Source organism: Oratosquilla oratoria, chromosome 4, assembly GCF_046742065.1.
Source record: "Oratosquilla oratoria isolate Oo_2021 chromosome 4, ASM4674206v1, whole genome shotgun sequence".
Lineage (NCBI taxonomy): Eukaryota > Metazoa > Arthropoda > Malacostraca > Stomatopoda > Squillidae > Oratosquilla > Oratosquilla oratoria.
In genome coordinates this window covers 75,058,058-75,080,759 of record NC_134780.1, presented here as the reverse complement: position 1 = coordinate 75,080,759, position 22,702 = coordinate 75,058,058, and the positions used below count along the sequence as shown (strand labels likewise).

The window sequence follows — 22,702 nt, the reverse complement described above, 5'->3', positions numbered from 1 at the left end:
CTCTCATAACATTTTTTAATCCCCAAGGCATCTACTTGCTTCTCTTAATCTACATTCTAACTACCTCCACCCCTCCCTTTCCTGCCACATTTGCACCCAAGTATCAAACTATCCACTTCCTCCAGTCTCTCTCCCTTAATATTCCCTTCCAGTCTGCTGCCACTTTCACCCCTTGTACATCTCATCACCTTACTTTTACCTGCATTCATCTTCAATTTCCTTCTTACGTACATCTCCCCAAACTTTGTCACTAACTTCCTCAATCCCTCCTCTGATCCTGCCATAAGCAGTGTCATTGGCCAACAACAACTGACTTATCTCCCACTTTTCTCCATTTTCTTTAACCACCTCTAATCCCCAACCCACTACTCTTGCATTTACCTCTCACACCACCCTATCCATGTATAAATTGAACAGCTGAGGCGGCATAACACATCCCTGATAAAGTCCCACCTTTACCTCAAACCACTCACTCTCTCTATTTCTGGTTCTAACACAAGCTCTACTACTCTTGTACAAACTCTTGATTGCTCTTAAAAGCTTTCCTCCTACCCCATAATATTTGCAATACCTCCCACAGTCCCTTCCTGTCTACCCTGTCATAAGCCTTTTCCAAATCCATAAAAGCCCAAAAAACTATTCTTACCTTTTCCCAAAGCTTTCTCTCATATCTGTCTTACCACAAAAATCTGATCCACATAACCCCTACCTGTCCTAAAACCACACTGTTCCTCACCAATTATCCCTTTGTTCCCAATACTCTCAATAAGACCCTCCCATAAACCTTCACAACTACACTTAATAAACTGATCCCTCTGAAACTACTACACTCACACTTGTCCCCTTTTCCCTTGTAAAGTGGAACTATACAGGCACCCCTCCAGTCCTCTGGCACTCTACCCTCTTAAACAAACATTAAATAATCTCGCAAGCAAGTCCACTATCACTGTACCTCCTTTTTTTTTTTAGACATTCTGCATGACACCTATCCAACCCAGGTGCCTTACCTCTCATCTTAACAACTGCCTTCACCTTATATTTCCTTATTTTACCTCCATTTTCCTCACTCACTGTTATTTTGCCAGCACTTCCCACTGCAACCACCTTTCCCTCCCTATCCTCCTTCACATTTAGCAACTCCCTAAAATACTCTGCCCATCTTCCTCTTACTCCCATTATCATTTCTCCATCTGCACCTTTTATCTTTTCTTCTCTACTTGATTTGCCTCCTCTTCCTCTCTTAATATTTCCAAAATGTATTTTCATTACTTTCAAAATTATAAAATGAAGCAGCCTGAAGGAATTTCTCCCTATCTTTTCCATTTCTGCATGAGGGGATGGAGAGGGGAGAGGGGTATCACCAATTTAATGAAGCAGCCTTGCTGTGTCTTGTGACACTGCTTCTGACACAAGGCAGTGAGCAATATGCAGGGATGACCTGTCATTCAGGATGAACCAAGAAGTGGGAGGGAAGGGGGTGGATGGGAGTGGAGTATGTGGGGATGGAATGGGTGGGAGTGTTTTTTATGCTACCTCCCTTGTAAGGGGGAAAGAGCCTTTGGTGTATGTATATATACATATACATACACACATTGTAATTCTTGTATTCAGGACACCATCCAACTCAAAGAATAGGCCTGGCCACAATCACACTGCTCTGTATGCAACTAGCACACTGGAGACATTGAACATATCAGGCTACACTGCCCTACTTTAATGGTCCCCAGATGACAACACACATTTTCTTCTGAGTGACATATGGGGTTCCCTGGTAGCTGTGTTCAGTTACTTTGGTGCAGTGGGTCTCGTCCAAGAGACCTGGGATGATGCATCAATTGATTGACTCTCACAATTTCCAAACCTTTCTTGTATTACCCTCCCATATATCAAAGAATACAAAGACAAACCTGTTCCATGGCTTCCCCGGACCGAACAATGGCCACACCACAGTTGCCTTTCACAAATCGTAGGCCTTTGTACTGACAGGAAGTTGGAGTAGTAATCTGACACTCTGAATATGGCAACTGGTTTAATCCTTCTTCCACCACCAAGCGAATCTGTAAAAGACAAAAAGATAAAATGTAGTTGTTTTCTAGTGAGCTAGATTGACTCCTTCACCATAAGTGTTTAAAAAATAGGATAGGCATAACATCCTCCCCTTTTGCCAAAAACTCCTCACATTTCTACGACTGATTACAAATAACCCCTTTCATCTCCTACACCCACACTGGTCTCCCACAAATTGCTCCTTCCCTTTCCCATTTTTTCTTAATTTCCATCCCCAAAACACTATACCCACACTCAACAGACCAATCCCTCCAAAACTACAACATACATAACTGCCTCCCTTCCCTTATATTGAAACTATCCAAACCTATATACATACATACATATACCAAGGCTTTTTTCCCCATTACCAGGGGGGTAGCCAAAAAGGACAAGGCACAAAAACATTCCCACCCATTTCATCCCCGAAGACACTCCACACTCCCTTCCATCTTAGCACCTCCTAGATGACGGGTCATCCCTGCACCCTGTCCACTGCCCTGGGTCAGAAGCAGTGACGCAGGACACAGCACATCCATAGCAAGGCCACTTCATTAAATCGGCGACCCCCCTCTCCGTCCCCCCATATAAAGGAGAGGACGGGGAGAAATCCCTTCGGGCTGCATCAAAATATTTGCTCACACACACTACCTCACCCCCATTCCCGCGTCCAATCCACCTCATGCCTCACAACATTTTCCATATACAACCATTCTCCATTCACCCGTCTTCTGTCCTCTCCCGTCCTTCCTCAACCGACATTCCCCTCTTCTCCAAAGCCCCCTTCACCCCATCCATCCATCTCATCCTAGGACGTCCCCTCATGTTCACTCCCTCCACATCTGCCTTCCATACCTCCTTTACTAGTCTTTCTTCACTCATTCTTTCCATGTGTCCAAACCATCCTAATACTCTTTCATCCACCCTACCTCCCAGCTCCCTTTCCACCCCTGTTCTCCTCCTCACTTCCTCATTTCTCACTCTATCTAGCCTAGTAACCCCCATCATACTTCTCAGACACTTCATCTCAAACACATTCAAGTTCCTTCTCTCTTCCTCTCTCATGTTCCATGTTTCTGTTCCATACAGTGCTGTTGGCACAATCACTCCTTCATACAGTTTCCTCTTAGCATCCATTCCCAGATTCCTATTCCTCATTACACTTTTTAAACCACCAAGGCATTTACTCGCTTCTCTCAATCTACATTCTACCTCCACCTTCACTCCACCCTTTCCTGCCACATTTGCACCCAAATATCTAAAACTATCCACTTCCTCCAGTTGCTCTCCATTAATGCTCATTTCCAGATTACTGCCACTTTCACCCCTTGTACATCTCATCACCTTACTTTTACCCACATTTATCTTCAGCTTTCTTCTATCACACACACTCCCAAACTCTGTCACCAGCTTCCTCAATCACTCCTCCGATCCTGCCACAAGCGCAGTGTCGTCCGCAAACAACAGCTGGCTCACCTCCCACTTTTCTCCATTTTCCTTAACCATCTCCAATCCCTGACCCACTACCCTTGCATTTACCTCTCGCACCACCCCATCCATGTATAAGTTGAACAGCCAGGGTGACATAACGCATCCCTGACGAAGTCCCACCTTTACCTCAAACCACTCACTCTCCATTTCTAATCCTGACACAAGCTCTACTACTCTCATAAAAACTCTTGACAGCTCCCAGAAGCTTTCCTCCTATCCCGTATATCCGCATAACCTCCCACAGTCCAGATCCATAAAGGCCCAGAAAACATCCTTCCCCTTTCCTATAGCTTTCTCACATATCTGTCTTACCACAAAAATCTGATCTACACAACCTCTACCTGTCCTAAACCCACACTGTTCCTCACCAATTACTCCCTCTGTTCCTCTCCTAATCCTCTCAATCAAGATCCTCCCATAAGCCTTCCCAACTACACTTAACAAGCTAATCCCTCTGAAACTACTACATTCACACTTGTCCCCCTTTCCCTTGTAAAGTGGAACTATACAGGCACTCCTCCAGTCCTCTGGCACTCTACCTTTTCTCCAGCAAACATTGAATAACCTCACCAACCAGTCCACCATCACTATACCTCCTTTTTTAAGACATTCTGCATGGCATCCATCCAGACCAGGTGCCTTACCTGCTTTCATCATCTTAACTGCTGCCTTCACTTCATCCTTCCTTATTTCTCCTCCATTTTCCTCACTCATCACTCTCATTTTCTTAGCATTTCCCACTGCAGCTATCTTTCCCTCCCTATCCTCTTTCACATTTAGCAACTCCCTAAAATATTCTGCCCATCTTCCCCTTACTGCCTTCTCCTCCATTATCATCTCTCCATCTGCACCTTTTACCTTTTCTTCTCTACTTGATTCGCCTCCTCTTCCTCTCTTAATTTCTTTCCAAAACATCTTTTTATTACTTTCAAAATTTTCTGTCATACTCTTACCCCATTTTACATCTGCTCTCCTCTTTGCCTCCTTTACCTTTTTCTTTACTTCTCTTTTCTTTTCCCTGTACTTCTCATATGACTCCCTCGTCCTACTTTGTAACCAATCTGTGAAAGCTCGCTTCTTCTCTTCTACAACCTTCTTCATTTCCTCATCCCACCATTCACTACCCTTCCTTCTATTTCCTCCTGACCTTCTTGATCCACACACCATCCTTGCACACTTTGTGACTCCCTCCTTGAACCATCCCCATTCCTCCTCCACACCTACCTCCACTCTATCCTTCACTCCCTCCCACTCCTCCTTCAGCTTCCTCTTGTACTCCTTCTCCTTTTCCTCTTCGTTTAGAGAGTTCACTCTAAGCACCTCCCTACCTTTTGTCCCTTTCCTCTTCCTCCACTCTCAACTTACCTTCCACCAGAAAATGATCTGATATTCCCCCACCCTCTCCCCTTAGCACATGTACATCCCTAACTCTTCCTATCATAATCCTATTTACCACTACATAGTCCATTAAAGCTCTACCACCTTTCCATCCACCACCTTCTCCCATGTGTACTTATGCTTGACTTTCTTCCGAAACACTATTTGCTATCATCAACTCTCTTTCTAGACACATTTCCACCATCAACTCTCCACTACAATTCTTTCCTGGAACACCACATTTCCCAACCACTCCATCAATTGGCTCCTTTCCTACCCTAGCATTAAGGTCTCCCAATACTATTACATTTACACTTCTCCCTAAACCCTCTATGCACTCATTTAAATCTATCCATATGAAATGGATAAATTGAAATACAAGAAAAACAGAATTATAGGAAATTGTTGGGAGGAGGGAGACAGAAGCATGGCAGGTGGAACACTGGAAATTAACTTCTTCTGCCAAGAAATCCTCTCCCTTTTTCAGGTTGACCCCAGCTAATAAGGCTTAGGAGAAAATGTGGCCTCAGTACCTTACTTTGCCTTGAACAAGTAGTATAATTTGTCAACTGCCTTAACTGAATATATAAAGGGGCTGCAAGAAAATACAAATGCTAGGAATGGGTACAATAATACAGGAAATGCCAAGCAGAAAATGTAAATTAATCTAGGATAGATGCCACAACACACACTATAGTAAACAAGATGCAAAAGGAATGAGTTAAAGCTATAAAAAAATAAATTTGACAATGAAATTAAAATCACCTCTGTATCCATAAGTTATGTATAGATTTACTTGCAATGACACACAAGAAGGAACATGATATAATTACTCACTAGTCAAGGTATTACCTTCCATTGGATGATTATAACAGAAGGGGTTCAAATCTACCAATCATTCAATATCACATGTCAACCCACAATAAAAATCCTGAATCTATTTTTGCTGATCTATGAATCAGTAACTATTTAAAAGATGCAATGCGATGATTACCAAGACCAAGCATTCTTGAAAAGTGTTTAAATGTTTGTAGTTTTGTTTCAATGTACTGATATACTCAAAAGTTAAAACAGAGTAAAGTATTCCTAATTAACAATCAAAAGTGCTATGGCTGTATATATCATGTACGTTATATATACATACATATACCAAAGGCTTTTCCTCCCTTACATGGGGGGGTAGTCAAAATGAAAAAAGGCATAGAAATGTAATTTTCACAGGAAAATTAATTTTTCCCTGATACAAACCTGAGGTACTCCTTACCCAAGGATATGCGGCGAGTTTCTACCGCTAACACTGTGTGCTTGAAAACACCTCACTCCGAGGGTCTGGGCAACCATTATCCTCAGTAAGGGGCCCTCCTGGGGCAAGGGGGCCCCCCCTCCCCCCACAAGGGTAGGAGGGTAGAAGCTCCATTGTCTGAGCCAGGTATGAAATTAGTCACGAGGGTTGACAGGCCAGGGAGAAGGAACTACTAGCGGGGTGGATGAGGAGGGCCATTAGAGGTAAGGAGTACCTCAGGTTTGTATCAGGGAAAAATTAATTTTCCTGCGAAAATTACATTTGTTCTGAAGAATACAAACCTGAGGTACTCCTTACCCAAGGAGACTTGGACTTAGGGGGGAAGGAAGTATTTATCTAGCCTGGGAAACCCTCGTAAGGAGAAAATGTAGAGTGCTAAGATCTACGTTGACCAGACCCTTATACATTCCCCGAAACTGTGAAGGGCACCTGGATCTGTTCCCAGAGTGGAGACAGACAGGGCATACTCACTTTGTACCCCTTGCAGGGCTCGAACTGATTCCCTTGGAATGCTTGAGAGCCCTCGGTGAGGTAAGGGAATGTAGGAGTATGAGAAGGACTTGGGATAGGTATCCCCGTGGTTGCCGATCCAAAACTTGGATGAGGCTTCAGGGTTGGCTGTGTGCCATTGGTACGGGGTATGTTATCTCAGGACTTCTTGGGCGACCACTATGGGGCCTAGAGAGAAGGTCCCTAAGGATTCCCACATGACATCTTTGAGGTAAAAGGAAGTGAACGTAGTCTGGGACTTCCATATACCTGCTTGAAGGACCTGGCTGACTGACCGATTCTTTCGGAAGACTAGGGAGGGCCCTATTGCCCTGAAGTCATGAGCTTTTGCTCCAGGGTAATCCGTGGGGCTCGAGGCGTAGGCCCTGCGGATGACTTCCTTGATCCAGTAAGAAATGGAAGTCTTAGTGACGGGCTTGGGTGTACCCCTGGTAGAGACGAACAGTCTTGGCAAGTCTGGTCTAAGATGCTTCGTCCTCTTGAGGTAGGTTCGGATAGCACGTACCGGGCATAGGACCATTTCCACATGTTCGCCCCCCACAAAGTCATCCAAGGAAGGAATACTAAAGGACCAGAATCTAGGGTCGGCTTTGGCCGGATCCTGGTTTTTGGCAATGAATTGGGGCAGAAAAGTGAAGGAGACCTCTTGCCATCCTTTCGAGTGGGCGACTCGATAAGAGATGGCATGCAACTCCCCGACCCTCTTGGAAGACGCCAGGGCCAAGAGAAAAACTGTCTTCAAGGTGAGGTCCTTGAAATTAGCATCTCGGAGGGGTTCGTAAGGGGGGCCCCGCAGAGCGTTGAGGACTAATGCCACATCCCATGGAGGAGAAGTGATCTCCCTGGGGGGGGCATGATTTTCTGAAATGTCTGAAGAGCATGGAAATTTCTGGAGACAGGGCTAGATCCATGCCCTTCAGAGAAAACACCTGATTAACCCCTTCCATACGGTGCCGCACACGTAGGCGTCATGAGGAGCAAGTGGATTCGCGATGCTGCCATATCGGCGTCTTGATTATATTTATTGTAGTCGCCCCTGTGTTTTTACATTCTCTCAAATGTGCCCTGAATCCCATTCTCTGTGGTTTTCAAAATTCGCGGGTGAAAGAGAGAACGATCGATATAAGCCGTGACTATATTTTATGATGCGAGTATTATTACGACACGTCATACGGCTGGCATTGGCTGCTGCCTGCGAGATTTAAGTCCGTACTGAAGTGGTTAAGAGCTGCCCTATAGCCCTGCACTGCCGAGAGGGAGATCTTCTTGGACTTCCGCAGGAAGTGGAAGAAGGAGGCAATCAGAGGAATGGTGGCTTGCTCTGGGGCTATTGCTCGGGAGTGGCACCATTCTGCAAAAGCATTCCACTTCCCTTGATAAAGGGTAGCTGAGGAAGAGCGAATAGGGGAGGACATGTCTTCTGCCACTTCTTTGGGGAAACCCTTCTCAAGGAGGATCCGGACCATAGTCTGAACGCGTGAAGCGCCAGGGCTGACGGGTTCTTGTGCCAGGCCCCGTTGACTGGTTGATGTAGAAGGTCGGGTCTTCCCTGAAGGGCCAGGGGCTCCTCCACTGCTAGCTCGAGGGCGTCTGGAAACCATGGGGCTTCCGGCCACCAGGGAGCGATCAAAGTCATCCGAAGGTTGGATGCGGTTCGTACTCTCTGGAGCACCTTCTGGAGCAAGGGAAACGGTGGGAAAGCGTAGGTGTCGAGGTTGTCCCAGCTTTGCAGAAGAGCATCCTCTCCCGCTGCCAGCGGATCCGGGAGAGGGCTGAAATACACCGGGAGCTGGTGGTTCCATCTGGTGGCGAAAAGGTCCACCAGAGGGGAGCCCCATTTGTTGATGAGGAAGGTCGCCACTTCCGGATGGAGGGACCACTCCATGCTGATTACCTGACTCCTTCTGCTGAGGTGGTCCGCCCAGACATTCTTCTTCCCTGGGATGTAGCGAGCTCTGAGTGCCACTTGGAGGTTCTCGGCTAATAGGAGGATCTCCATAGTGAGATGGCAGAGGTCCTGGGAGACTGTGCCCCCCTGCTTGTTCAGGTAGGCTACTACCGAGGAATTGTCCGACATGATGCCCACAACTTTCCCCGAGATTTGACCTGAGAAGTGACGGAGAGCCAGCAGTACCGCTTTCAATTCTAGCCAGTTGATATGGGCGAAGGGAAAAGGGTGCTCAAGCACTTCCAAGCGGCGGGATGGCGGCGATGCAGGACGCTCCACACAAAGGACGCCGTTGGAAGGGTGTAGAAGGCCGAAGCAGAGTGCCTTCTTTCGTCACAATCGAACGAGGCCGGGTTTGGCGCAGGAAATTAATTTTTCCCTGATACAAACAAAGCAAAGCACTTGCACAAGCACGGGAGCGGGGAATACTGTCCCCCAACTGAACTTCAGTGTTAGCCGGACTGTGAGCGATGTTGACTCGATCGCTACCGCTTAGACAATGGAGCTTCTACCCTCCTACCCTTGTGGGGGGAGGGGGGGGGCCCTTACTGAGGATAATGGTTGCCCAGACCCTCGGAGTGAGGTGTTTTCAAGCACACACAGTGTTAGCGGTAGAAACTCGCCGCGTATCCTTGGGTAAGGAGTACCGAAGAGTTTGTATTCTTCGGAACAAACCACTCCCACCCATTCCATTCCCTACATACTCCACTCCTCTCCACCCTCCTCCTTCCCTCTTATCTTGGCACCTCCTAGATGACGGGTCATCCCTGCATCCTGTTCACTGCCCTGGGTCAGAAGCAGTGTCGCTCAATACTCAAAGGTACTGGTTACTCAAGTTTTTAATCAATACTTTAGGAGCTTTAGTGACACCTCATACATACATACCAAAGGACATTTTCCCCCTTGTATTGGGGTTGGCATAGTGAAAGAATACACCCACCCTACACCCATTCACTGTCCCTTATATCTTGCTATCCCACATATGATGGCCTAATTCCATGGCTTCATCCACAGGAGGGATGGGGATAACTTTGCAACCACATCAAAGACCCTTCCCCCTTTAAATGGGGAGGGAGGGGGTTAGGTTAGCTATGCCAAAGCAAGCGAGCGCACACATGCACACACACACACAAAAAAAATTATAATAAATAAATGAATAAAAATAAACAAATAAATAAATAAAATAAAAATAAAAAAATAAAAAAATAAATAAAATAAAAATAAATAAATAAATAATTTCCACCTCTGAACCTCTGGGGCCTTCCATCTTCATCACAATGCTTAAATCAAATATGTGGTGAAGCACAGCTCTTTCACAACAAAGCCTGACAACTGGAACTGGATTATCCTATCACCAATTGGCGAGATACCCAACTCGTTACTCAAAATAATATCTGATACAACTGTCCCTCCAAGCATCATTGCTTCATCAATATATCTTTCTCCATTCACTCCTCTCTTTCACACTATTTTCCTTACTTAACAGACATTTCATGTGCACCTAAAGTCCTCTTCACCCTACCCATCCATCTGCTCATGATTTTCCTCTCAAGCTCACTCCATCTACTGCTTTCCTGACAAGATGCACAAGGGGAGAGGGTGTCAGTGATTTGGAGGCTGTAGGAAATGAAGAGCTTTCAGTATGTAGGGTATCATATAGCAGAGAATGGAATAATTAATGTGGACATAGATAATAAAGTAAGGAAAGCAAGCAAATGTCTCGAGACTGAAAAATGTCATGACAAAGGGGTATTTGGGATAAACACAAAGAGAGGACTGGATCATGATGATCCCATTACATTGTATGGAACAGATTTGGAATTTAAAGTTGGCAGAGGAAGTGAAGCAGAGCCAGCAAAAAGAATGGGAAGTGAAAGTGGATGAAGTAAAGTTATGGAGAAGACCAAAAGGAAAGTCCGTTGAGCTGGGAAGGGGGAGGGTAACAGACTGAAATCAGTCAGTAGTAGTTGTGAATGGATGACAAATTGATGTGACCCAAAGTGTCTGTTCTGTATTTTTCAGAGTGGATGTGTGGGTAGGGTTACCATGTAATGAAGCAGCAGGGGTTAAACCAGCTATGGCTGTTGGGACCCTGTTCTGGAGGTGCTGTCTTGGAGTATTGCCTCTGACCTGAGTAGAGGACAGGAGTCAGGGATGACCTTCATCCAGGAGCAGCTAAGAAACAAGGAACAAATGGGTTCTAGATACACAAGGGATGGGTAAAGGGTGGATGCTTTGAGCCATATATGCACATATGCCTATAAAACATTCATAGTCACAAATTTAATAGTCCATTTTCACTTCAGCATAGGGATTATTTTAAATTCTACGTAAGGCCAAGCCCCCACCTCCCTCCTCTAGAATGATGGCTGTTAAAAAATACCCTAATTAGATCTATAACTTATAAATAATCAAATATTAAGCATTACTTACAAGTTCTGTATTATAAAATAACTGACCAATGTATTTACTACAATTCCTTGGGAAATATGTATGGAAAATTCCAACAATCTGCCTTTGTTAAGATTAACTTTTCATGCATTTGAAACACTCCTTGATCAATGCCAAGACCCATCCAAATTCTGAACCATCTACATTCAACTTACTAATCTGTCAGCATAGAATTTAAAGTCACTTCTTGTTGTATTTCTGAAAAAATAAACGAAAGGTGTTAGAGTAAACCTATGATAGAAATCACAAATATAGTTAAACTATTTCTGTTGATTTTTCATGTTATTGCAAAAATTAAAAATTCAATGGACTGCATCCAGCTATACCAGCAGAAAATAGAACACACCTTTGTAAGTGTAATCACTATTTCAGAATATACGAGAATACAGACTATCCATAACCTAACCTCATAAAAACTAACACCCACCACACATAAATCTGTGTATACATACATAATCCACTTACATATACTAATGCACACATTTATCCAAATTAGATCATCACTGAGGCACCAATGTTTAGTGTCTGTGGTAGTCCTACAAGACGGAAAGCAGAGAATTCTCTTATGCCAATTTTCAAAAGTATTCCTTCTTGCCTCCATCTGGAGGTGCAGTCCAAAGATCCTTCTACCAACTTCAACTATATTTCTGCCAACTTTTCAAAAGTGAAGAGCTGACACCCTGCAACAGTTCTCCTACTCCTATCTTCAGCCAGTAAGATAAAGTCCCATAATAATGCAATACAGACAACAGTCCAAAGTTTCTTCCCAAAGATCCTGGAGGACCAGAAGACCACTGACAGCCACTAGGAGGAAAAAAGGTAAAAATAATCACTATCAACAGTCCATCATATAAATATTCAAGTTAGTGAGGACTGCATACCAGTATGTGGGCAACTATGCCTGCACTGTTGGAACAGAACAGTCACTGCTCAGAAGTGGTGATGCAAGATTCACACTTTCAATTATGTGATCAGTGCATTAATTCCAAGGTGCAGAAAAAAAAGTATAGAGTTTGAAACTATCCTTTTTATATCACATGCATTCATCATCCTGACTACCCATTCAGTTGTGTGATGTTACTGGTATTCTGCAAGAGAGACCATGGGCAATGCAGCATTTTTATTATTTGTTTATATATTTATTTTTTTACAAGTGATGTAATCCTGGGAACCTAACATGGTCCACATTCTGTTCCCCCGAGAGCAAGACAGTGGTGTTTGTTGATGTAACACTCAAATACAAACTAAACTAGTCTCCAATGGTGGACAAAACTTTCAGCTTCACTGAAGCAAATACTGAAGGGACCTGTTCACCTTGCTTTGCCACTATTTTGTCCATGGTAGGGGAGGACCTTCAGGAGTGGAATACGGCTGAGTAGTCATTACAAATATTCCAAATATAAAAAGTGTGCCCTTCCCATGCCATTGGTGAGGTATATTCAGGCAATTGTGCCCTCCCTCAGCTACATAGGGACCCTACAGTGATTAATTTCTTCCACAAGTAGCAGTGCTTATAATTTTGTTCTGGGTGCTGCCTGGCTATTTTTTCCAGTTATGGAAGTAAAATGTTTGAGTCTCTCAATTAACACCTTTCTATATTGACTACAGCCAAGCTATTTCATTCACTTGAAGGAGACCCTTTTGGTAGTAAAGTGATTAGGTATTTAGCCAAAGTAAATATAAGATCAACTGCTGAATGTTCTGGTCTGCACATTTATATGCGAGATCACCCATCCTAGTCTGCCTCCATTGGTACCAAAGGATCCTGTGTATCACAGCACCCCTACATGGATATCATAATTTTACACCCCTCAGGAAAATAAAGAGAAACTAGGAAAACTGATAAATCAAACCATCTCCTGGATGATAGGCTGAAGTTACACAGCACAACTTCTGCATTCATCTTAACATACAAGATTTTGATTATACAGACAACCCACCTGTCTCTTATGATCGTCTGCAGTTCGCGCACCTGATTATTAACAGGAATGAGGTGCATGTGTGGTCCATAACCTTCTGTTGGTAGCTCTCCATCTACCTGTAAGATAGATTTTATAATCAACTTCCTTAATCAGCACCCTAAAGATTGGTCAAATGGAACAGATGCACTGTGAGCAGTCACAATTACCCCTGTAGTTGTACTTATGCTGTGCAGCTGTGGGACAGTTCTGTGATTTTTTTCCAAGGATGTATATATCCATAGTGCTTTGAAGTTCAGGGAGAAATCCAAAACTTGTCAACCAGCACAAAGTAAAAGGTTGAGCTTATCAAAAATCTTGAAGCTAATGTTTATCTCTAAAGTATTTGAGGAATATGACATACATACATACATACTTACATATAGCCAAAGTCAAAGGCATAAATCCACTCCCACTCATTTCACCCCCACATACTCCACCCTTCCCTCTTTTCTTGGCTCCTCCTGGATGACAGGTCATCCCTGCATCTCGCCCAGTGCCCTAGGTCAGAAGCAATGTAGCAAGACAGCACATCCACAGCAAGGCAGATTCATTTAATCGGTGACCCCTCTCCCTCTCTGTCCCCTCATGCAGAAAAAAAGATGGGGAGAAACCCCTTTGGGGCGTTTAAAATATCATTCACATATACCCCCATCCCCCACCTTCCATGCATCACAGCACCATCCATACACAACCACTCCACTCACCCCTATCTTCTGTCTTCTCCCTTCCTTCAACAAACATTGCCCACTTTCCCAATGCCCCTTTCACCATCCATCTCATCCTTGATCTCTCCCTTATGACTCCCTCCAGCTCTGCCTTCCACACATCTCTTACTAATATTTCTTCACTCACTTTCCATGTGTCCACACCATCCCAACAATCTTTCATCAACTATCTTCCAACTCCCTTTCCACCCCCGCTCTCCTGTGTTAGAATGGGAAATGGAGAGAGTGAGTGGTTTTAGGTAAAGGTAGGACTGTCATGGAAGTGTCATGTTGCCATGGCTGTTCAATGTGCACATGGATGGCGAGGTGCACGAGGTAAAGGTGAGGGTAATGGGCAGAGCACTGGAGATGATTAAAGAAAATGGATCAGAGGAAGGATTAAGGGAGTTAGTGACAGAGGTTGGGAAGGTACGAGATAGGAGAAAGTTGAAGGTACATACAACCAAGGCTTTTCCCCCCTTACAAGGGAGGTAGCCAAAAGGAAAAGGCATAAAATCATTCCCATCCATTCCATCCCTGAATACACTCCACACCCCTCCACCCTCCCTCTCATCTTAGCACCTCCTGGATGACAGGTCATCCCTGCACCTTATCCACTGCCCTGGGTCAGAAGCAGTGTTGCAAGACACAGCACATCCACAGCAAGGCCGCTTCATTAAATCGACGACCCCCTCCTCCCTTCGGGGTGCGTCAAATTTTGCTCACACATACCTCACCCCCCATTCCACCTCATGCATCACAACATTCTCCATTCACCCCTGTCTTCTGTCCTCTCCCGTCCTTCCTCAACAGACATTCCCCTCTTCCCCAAAGCCCCCTTCACCCCATCCATCCACCTCATCCTAGGATGTCCCCTCATGTTCACTCCCTTCACTTCTGCCTTCCATACCTCTTTTACTAGTCTTTCTTCACTCATTCTTTTCATGTGTTGAAGGTAAATGTGGGTAAAAGTAAGGTGATGAAAGGTTCAAGGGTAGAGGGTGGCAGCGAGTTGGAAGAAAGTCTAAAAAGAGAGAAGCTGGAGAAAAGGATAGCTTTAGGTATCTGGGGTAATATGTGGCAGGAAAGGGAGGCATAGGTGGAGGTAAATTGTGGATTGAGAGGAGCAAGTAAATGCCTTGGAAGAATAAAGTGTTATGAGAAATAGGCAACTGGTAAAGATTTTTAGCATGCTTCATCACGTGATTATAAAGGTAAAAAATCTCCAAAAATCGGTGCTACACAGGAACCTAAAATCCATCCAAGTATTGCTGTTCCTGAATAATGCCCACTTTCATGTTGAGATTCCGATTGGTAGGGTCAGGCAAAGGTCATGTTCATCCTCTCAAACACCACTAGCCTTATCTAGCCTATGAACCAAAGTGCTACTACATCTGCCGAGTGGAATTACCAGTACAGATACCTAAAGGAAGTAAATGTGATGAAGGATGAAGACAATGTGGATAAGGATACCCTAAAGAAAGTTAGTGGATTATATCTACGCATGTATCAGGTTCCCTCATCAGAAAATTAGTTTCAATTTACATGAAGGAAAAAGGAAGGAAATAGTCTCAAAGCTTAAGTCAATGATAACTTTTCAATAACCAAAGATAACTTGATATAAATCATTACCATTTCATATAACCTTTAGCTACAAGATGTTAACTTCTTACTTGTGATTGCTGGCTATCTGCTGCTGCTGTTGCCACTGCTGCTGCTTTCTTGTCCTGGCTAGGCGACTGCCCAACCTTTTTGTCTAGGTGTGGTGGCCTCGTTGCAGCAACATCGTTCATTGTACCCATTCTGATATATGCTCAACTGCAACCACCTGTAACAAAGAACCCATATAAATCTTAAAAATTTCAAGTCGCAAGCACATTAGATTAAACCAAAATAGAATTGCAAGTTTGTTATACATTCTTTCACAAAGAGATAGTTTTCTTTCCCTTATCAACCTACATTCCATTTTGTGCAATATGAAATATATGGGTACAAGTGAGCAAATATTCTCCCAGTTTCATTTAAATGTTTCTAATCTGCTCATTCCTCCACCCTATCATTTACCCAGCAATAATGCCAGTTCAGGGACCAAGATGGACATCAGTCATTTCCCTCCTGGCCACCTTCAAAAGCTGTCAACATCCTCACTCCCATTTGGAAGTACAGTCTTGAAAGGCTGGCACTCACTTTTCAAATTTGACCCAAGATTTACCAACTTTGTATTTCCTCCATCTTTATATCCAGACTGCTCACCATCTACTACTTTCAGATGGTGACAAAGTCCCATGCAAATACAATGCAGACAAATCCAATGTTTCTTCCAAAAGAGATTTATAGTAGGGCCTGAGGGCCACTGCAGGTTTCCAGTCAACAAGTATACTTGCACTATTAAATCCTTAGTGGACAATAGACGACCAATGGCGTGCGTGAACCCGCGCGCTAATCTAACTTGGGTGAATATTATTTGCATACTAAGCTGTGTCTTGCGACACTGCTTCTGACCCAGTGCAGTGGACAAGGTGCAGGGATGACCCGTCATCCAGGAGGTGCTCAGATAAGAGGGAGGGTGGAGGGGTGTGGAGTGTGTTCAGGGATGGAATGGGTGGAAATGATTTTATGCCTTTCCCTTTTTGGCTACCTCCCTTGTAAGGGTGAAGAAGCCTTGGAATATGTATGTACTAAGCGACTCCAAGTTCAGTTACTTTTGTACTGGAAAACTGCATAAACTCGCTCGATAAGACCTCCGAAGGTGACATACAGCAAAATACCAGAAAATGTGTCGTCCGCCGACACAATATGCCAACTTTTCCAGAAGCTCTATCGCAGTGCCGATCAAGCTAACAATACCAAACTAATAGCGAGACATGAGTGGAGCATCTTGACAATAATAATAATTGACTAAAAATGTGAATTGTTAAAGCCATTACATACGATAAAATATCCCGAATAAAAAAATAAAATTACAAAGTTTACTCAAGCCTCGTCTGCGAGATCATTTCAATAGGTACATGCGTATAAATTTATCATACAAACCACTATTTGGGCAACTGGGATTGTCAATCAAGGAACTGGTTTCAGTATTCTTCCTACTGCACCGAAACAAAGCATCTGCACTAGTCTACCTTTCCGTTACTCGTATCAATCAAGACAAGGCTTCTAATGTACGATGTTATCTAAAGTAGGGCGTGAGATGGGCCATTTACGTATGGAACACACGTACGTCCAACAACAAATACAAGAAGAAACTCGAGCAGGAAGTAACCCCACCCCCTAGTACACCTACCTACCTGACTTGCCGGCTCGCAGCACATCATTACTAAAGTCGTTATGGTCTCGGAGAGGGGCGGGCAGAAGGGACCAAGGGATGAGGGATGATGATGAGGGAGGTTGCGAAAAAGGGAAGTGGGAAATCAGGAAAATTGAGAAAAGGAGACGAGATAGACAAACGGAAAAGGATAAACACAAAAAGAACAAAATGATAAGGTGAAGACGAGGATGATGGTTTAGCAAATCTGAAAAAATGCCATGATATATATCACGCGAAATGCACAATGCATTCCTGCATAGAATACCAAAGTGTGAAAAAACGGTTCAGTGATTAACCTATGTTTAGGGGATACACAGTCGTAAAATATTGTCATTTACTTCCAGGCTACGAATGTTATACAGAGGGTCACGCACGAAATAGAGATGGAAAACGACAAACTATAGCGAACATCTGTCTTACTGTGTTCCATTTCAGAATTGGGTTCAGAAAAGCTGACGCGGTGTTGAGTACACTTTCAGTTATGCACCCGGACCAAATATGATCGTTTACTTTAAAATAAACAAGATTAATCACTGTTCTCACACAACCAGACATTGGCAAATGCTGGCCACAGCTCCCGGTCTTCTGGTCACTTTTCTTTAGTGTCTTTTGAGCAAAAATTATTACCAATCCCGATTTCTAAATAAGGCATATTAACCTGACAGATAGAGCGTGGAACAGGAGGGAGGGAGGGAGGGGAAGGGAGAGAGCGAGGGAGGAGAGAGGGAGAGAGGAGAAAGTAGAGAGGGAGGAGAAAGAGGGGGAGAGGGGAGAGAGAAGAGAAAGAGAAGAGAGGGGAGAGAGAGAAAGAGGAGAGAAACAGTTTCTCAAAGATAAAAAATAACTAATAGTTATAGCAGGAAACTCATTTCCGCAGTTCTGTAATAGCAGCACCTACAATCACTTCTAACAGGAAACAGTTTCCGTTGTGTAAACATTAATTCAAAGAATGCTAACAAAGAAAACAGAAGGAACTGTTGGAATCTTACGTGGAAGCAATGACTGCACTTGCGCATCTATTTGTTGTTGACGTGGTACGACAAAGATGTGAAGACGATATCGACACAAGTTTTCAAAGTCTTGGATGAAAAGCCACAAGGGTGATAGCTGTCGGTAATGCAATTCACATTCCTTTGGCAAGTTTGAAAAATGACAATGTAGGACACTATGAAAAATGTTACGCACAATAACCCAAAACAACGACCTGTCGTCTGGTAACTGACAAGTTCATATTACAGTAAAAAAGTTCCAAATTGACCTTACTCCCGACTTCTGGTCCACTGCATTAACCTAACCTCAGCTGACGTCAAAATTATTCAAGACACGCAGAATATAGATAACTACGTCAACATGTTGCAGGAAGCGATGACGTCTCAACGCAACGGGAAGAGATCCATCAAGAAAATTCTAATAATTTGCCGACAGCAGCATTTTTTATGCACAGCAATGTTTAACTATGAAGCTAAACACTAGATTCCAAACGTTTTTTCTAGTTAACCAGACTATTTCATTCAGTAAAAGCTCCCCACGGGATTTGTTTATGTTGCTTACCGAGATTACAAATCTACCAAGAGTTAACACGTATCCTCTGGCGACCATGGTAGCTATGTCGGACAAAGGATTTATGATCGAAGCACGTAATATTACACTACCCATAATCCTGTGGCCACATGAATAAAGGTGGCAGGCCGCATGTTTGACAACCCAGGTCTCTAACTTTAAAAGACCAACATCCACGCTTGCTGTGCCACCTGTCACAACTGACCTTGGAAATAAGGAATGCTCACCGCGCATACCACATCAGCAGCCAGACATTTGTTCGTAGCCTTGTTTGGGAAAAGTATAAATTTATTTCGACCACAGCCTTTCGCATTTCGTATGCATTTTACGTTTATGGATTACTACTCTGAGGGCGTGTCTTCTTTCCATATTAAGTTTTATTGTTATCTATCATTGATATGCACGAGTCGTCACGAGTTTCGATCCTTCCGTACTAAGTTAAAGGATCCCTGAGGATTTCATGCTTTGCGTTCGTACTTATATATATTCTAGTTTTACAGTTACAAATACATTAATTTTAGTGTCAACACTGACACCATCTAGATTATTATACTAGTTCAGAACTAGCTTGGTTGCGAAGTATATACTCATGCTAGCACCAACCGTGGACATGTTTAAGATTACGTGCGTTAGTTGCTGATAGAACATTGTAGTTATTATACGTAGATGAATTTATACATATATTCCCCATTTCTGGATTGATGACCTTCACCACATACCCATCTCTTGACTTGTCATCATACTTTATATTATCTTTCCCTATTTCTTTCGACAATTCTATTTAGTTTCTTGAATGCGTGCAAGAGAGCGAGCGACTTCGCCGAACTGTCAATGTACGTGCGGGCACCACGATAGTACAACGTTTTTAGTGTAGTACACGTGTTTGTGTAAAACGTGCGAGGGTGCATGTGAACCTACACACGAGCACCAAAGGTTTTGTAAATGCGTTTGTCTGTCTCTCCCAGACGTGTAGTAAATGCACAACGTGCTTGTGGCTACCTGTCAACAACCACAACATTTTTGTTGGTTTTCACAAGAATTATGTCTTTCAACCCGAGGAATAAAACTGCCTGGTGACAACGTTGCTCAAAGCGTCTCAGGACAATGTTCCTCCCGAGCAGCGTCAGTGTCCTTGACGAGCACACTTCGTTCGTCTTCTAACGGGCAAAGCTGACTTCTGCCATTTAAACGTACATAATCCCGTAAGGGGCACTGCAATACCCTAGGGAATAAAAGTACACCCTATATCTACCTACCCGCGACACAGCCTTCTTGTGATTAGAAGACTGTCCACTCGAAGAATGCCGACTACATTTAACATCTCATTTCCGCTACTCTCCTTTATCACAAAACCCAACCTCTTCGGCGTAATACTGTCAAGGACAGAAGCGGAGGTTATCGGAGACGTAACACGATATACTCAGATAACACTTAACATTCCCGCGAACGAGCCTTTGTTTATTCATTCAGAGAAATGCCTACGAACTCCACTCGGATGGAAGAGCACCCCCCCACATGATTGAAACTCATTCCAGACAGAATTCTACTCAGCTGTGTAGAGCCTTCCTTGTCAAACCATAAAAACGTCTGCCCATAATACATTGGAAGGACTACAAGTGGGAACTGACCTCGCCAACGTATTCAGGAAGTAAACGGTTTGAATGGATGATGAAAAGGCATAGTAGCGAGACTGGTTTGTGGGCCAGTACAAATTAGGATGAAGGAGTAAGCGACTACACGTGTCTTCTGTATACATACAACCAGGTTCTTCGGGAATTTATTATAGCAAAGGTATGAAGCTATTAAAAAAAACTTGGATACTACGAACTCAATTACTTGGGGGATCATGTTCATACCAGCATGAGCAGGCGGGTAAATGGGAACATTTGAGTTCAAATCACGCATTCTCTTGGTGTGTGAACTTCAACGATATTTACGCTTCCCAAACTCATCACGCTGTTGTATTTTTAGACTGTAACACCATAGTTCTTTAACTCGATATCTTTGATGCGTGTAATTTAACGAAAAACTGTAAAACTGTCTACAAACTAGAGCGAGGCTGTGAACATTATCTATAATTATGCGCACCTTTAACCAAGGGCAATAAGAAATGCATGGGATGTTCTAAATAGATATGCATAAATCATGAAGACATGACTAAAAGACAAATTATGGGTAGCTTACACAATTTATCATGTTGATCTATACTGGTTAATGCAATTACATATTGTATACAGTATTACTATATCATCACATTACCATACACTGCTGATTTTATAAATTTCGCGAGCACAATGAGGATATGGGAAGCATAACTGGGCGAAATTGGCGAGACGCTACTATAATTTCCCAGAAATAATTCAATAAACAAAAATAATACATCTAGATTAACCTCTTCATTGGTTTTACTACAGCTTGGTGACTTCACAAATGAAATAATACGTACTGACTGGGTAAAATTAAAAAAAAAATCATTCTGCTGCTTGAAGCTACCTACCAGGTTCAAATAGATGATTACATTTTGAGATGACGGTTGGATTTGGTAGCATAAACATAGATATGCATATGTATTAATGTATTATGACTTGTGCAGTCCTTTGTCGAGACACGAAGATACTAAGAATCCACCATTACAATACCATCAGTATACTATAGGCATCTGTGCGAATGGTTTGACTAATGCAAATATTAAAAGAACACAGTGTGAGTGTAGGTCGACAATATAAAATATAGATTTACATTAATATTGTAAATATTATAATACGTTGCATTTCATTTCAACATACCCTATAGTAAACATCATTCTTTCACGAACCAGACCTACGAGGCTAACGAGCCCATTCTCAGTGAAGAGCAACGTTGCTGAATCTTTTCCATTCAAACACAAAAACGTTTAATAAAACATCACACCTCAATAAGGTAGGACTACTGAGAAGTCACGATATTTATGCAATTTCTCACAAATATTACTGTACCTCCAGAATAAATAAAACTGTCGAAATCACATCGCACAGGCGCTGGTGGGAATAACCACTACAGAATGTTTATTTTTTCACGAAAAATGGGAAACCACTATGGTAGTGCTGAAAAGCGTTTGGTACTGAAAACAGACTCGAATTGTCACGGCCAACACGAACTACATGCATAACAATATCTCATTGGTTAAAATGTTCAATTGATGTAACACTGCACACTGCTAGTGATGTCATTCAACCCAACAAACGTCAAGAGCGGTAGGCCGGAAACGCATCTCTGGATTTCTTTTCCGTGAGTAATTATAGTCTCATTCACATGGCTCCCGACGAGAACTAAAATCACCCTACCCAACGCGCAAAGCCTGGAAATGAAATCAGTCTTACACAATTCAGCAGAATCCAGTTACAAGGAGCACCGTCTACGAACCGACATAAACGCTGACAATTACGCAAGTTATTACATAATTATAGGTACAATATAGCACCACGTTGTAGAGTCCATCTTCTTGCAAGTGTGTGAGTTCCAAACCAATCCAAAAATAGACTGAATAATCGGCAAGTAACGACCGAAGTTCAGAGCCCCACCCGGAAACACACTCACCAAGCAGTCCACGTGCAGACTGGTGATCATACTCTTGGCTGCTGTGCGTCTGTGTTTTGACAGCGTGCTGCGTCCCTTCCGCAACGAAAACTAGTTGCCCCTGACCTATATATTTTTATGGTGAAAACCTCCAAATATCAATTTTATATTATTTCTCTTATAATTATAAATGCATTTAAAACATTATGCCTTAATTTTGTACCACATTAAGAAACATGAATCACCGAACATGACCAACGATCGAAGTGATGTCTAAGGCAATTTTGTAAAGCTCAACACAGGTGAAACTTAAGGTATATCTCATAATCATTAGCGTATATTCATTCTGTTATATCACTAGACCTCGGAATTCTATACTTACTGGTATTCTTGCCATCCCTAACATGACTGTTTCGCCGGGCGGCGTGGTAATACAAAAATATTGCCCAACCAAAATGCTTAACCCTTTCGCCGCGTTTAAAATTCGTG

The 22,702-nt window shown here is 43.0% G+C and overlaps 1 protein-coding gene across 3 annotated transcripts in view; it reads right to left on the bottom strand.

The window, feature by feature from the left end:
- kri (uracil phosphoribosyltransferase krishah) overlaps positions 1-22,702 on the bottom strand; it is a 113,730-nt gene that overhangs the window by 7,620 nt on the left and 83,408 nt on the right. Inside the window, exons 1-5 of one of the 3 annotated variants that reach the window (XM_076184322.1) lie at positions 22,235-22,309; positions 15,465-15,619; positions 13,067-13,164; positions 11,282-11,324; positions 1,908-2,057 (exon numbers count right to left, since the gene is read on the bottom strand). In XM_076184322.1, the coding sequence (XP_076040437.1) occupies positions 1,908-2,057; positions 11,282-11,324; positions 13,067-13,164; positions 15,465-15,593 (420 nt within the window). In that variant the 5' untranslated portion in view covers positions 15,594-15,619; positions 22,235-22,309. Of the gene's footprint in view, positions 1-1,907; positions 2,058-11,281; positions 11,325-13,066; positions 13,165-15,464; positions 15,620-19,914; positions 19,983-22,234; positions 22,310-22,702 lie in introns of those variants that run through there. The other 2 variants (XM_076184324.1, XM_076184323.1) reach the window with 2 other exon arrangements.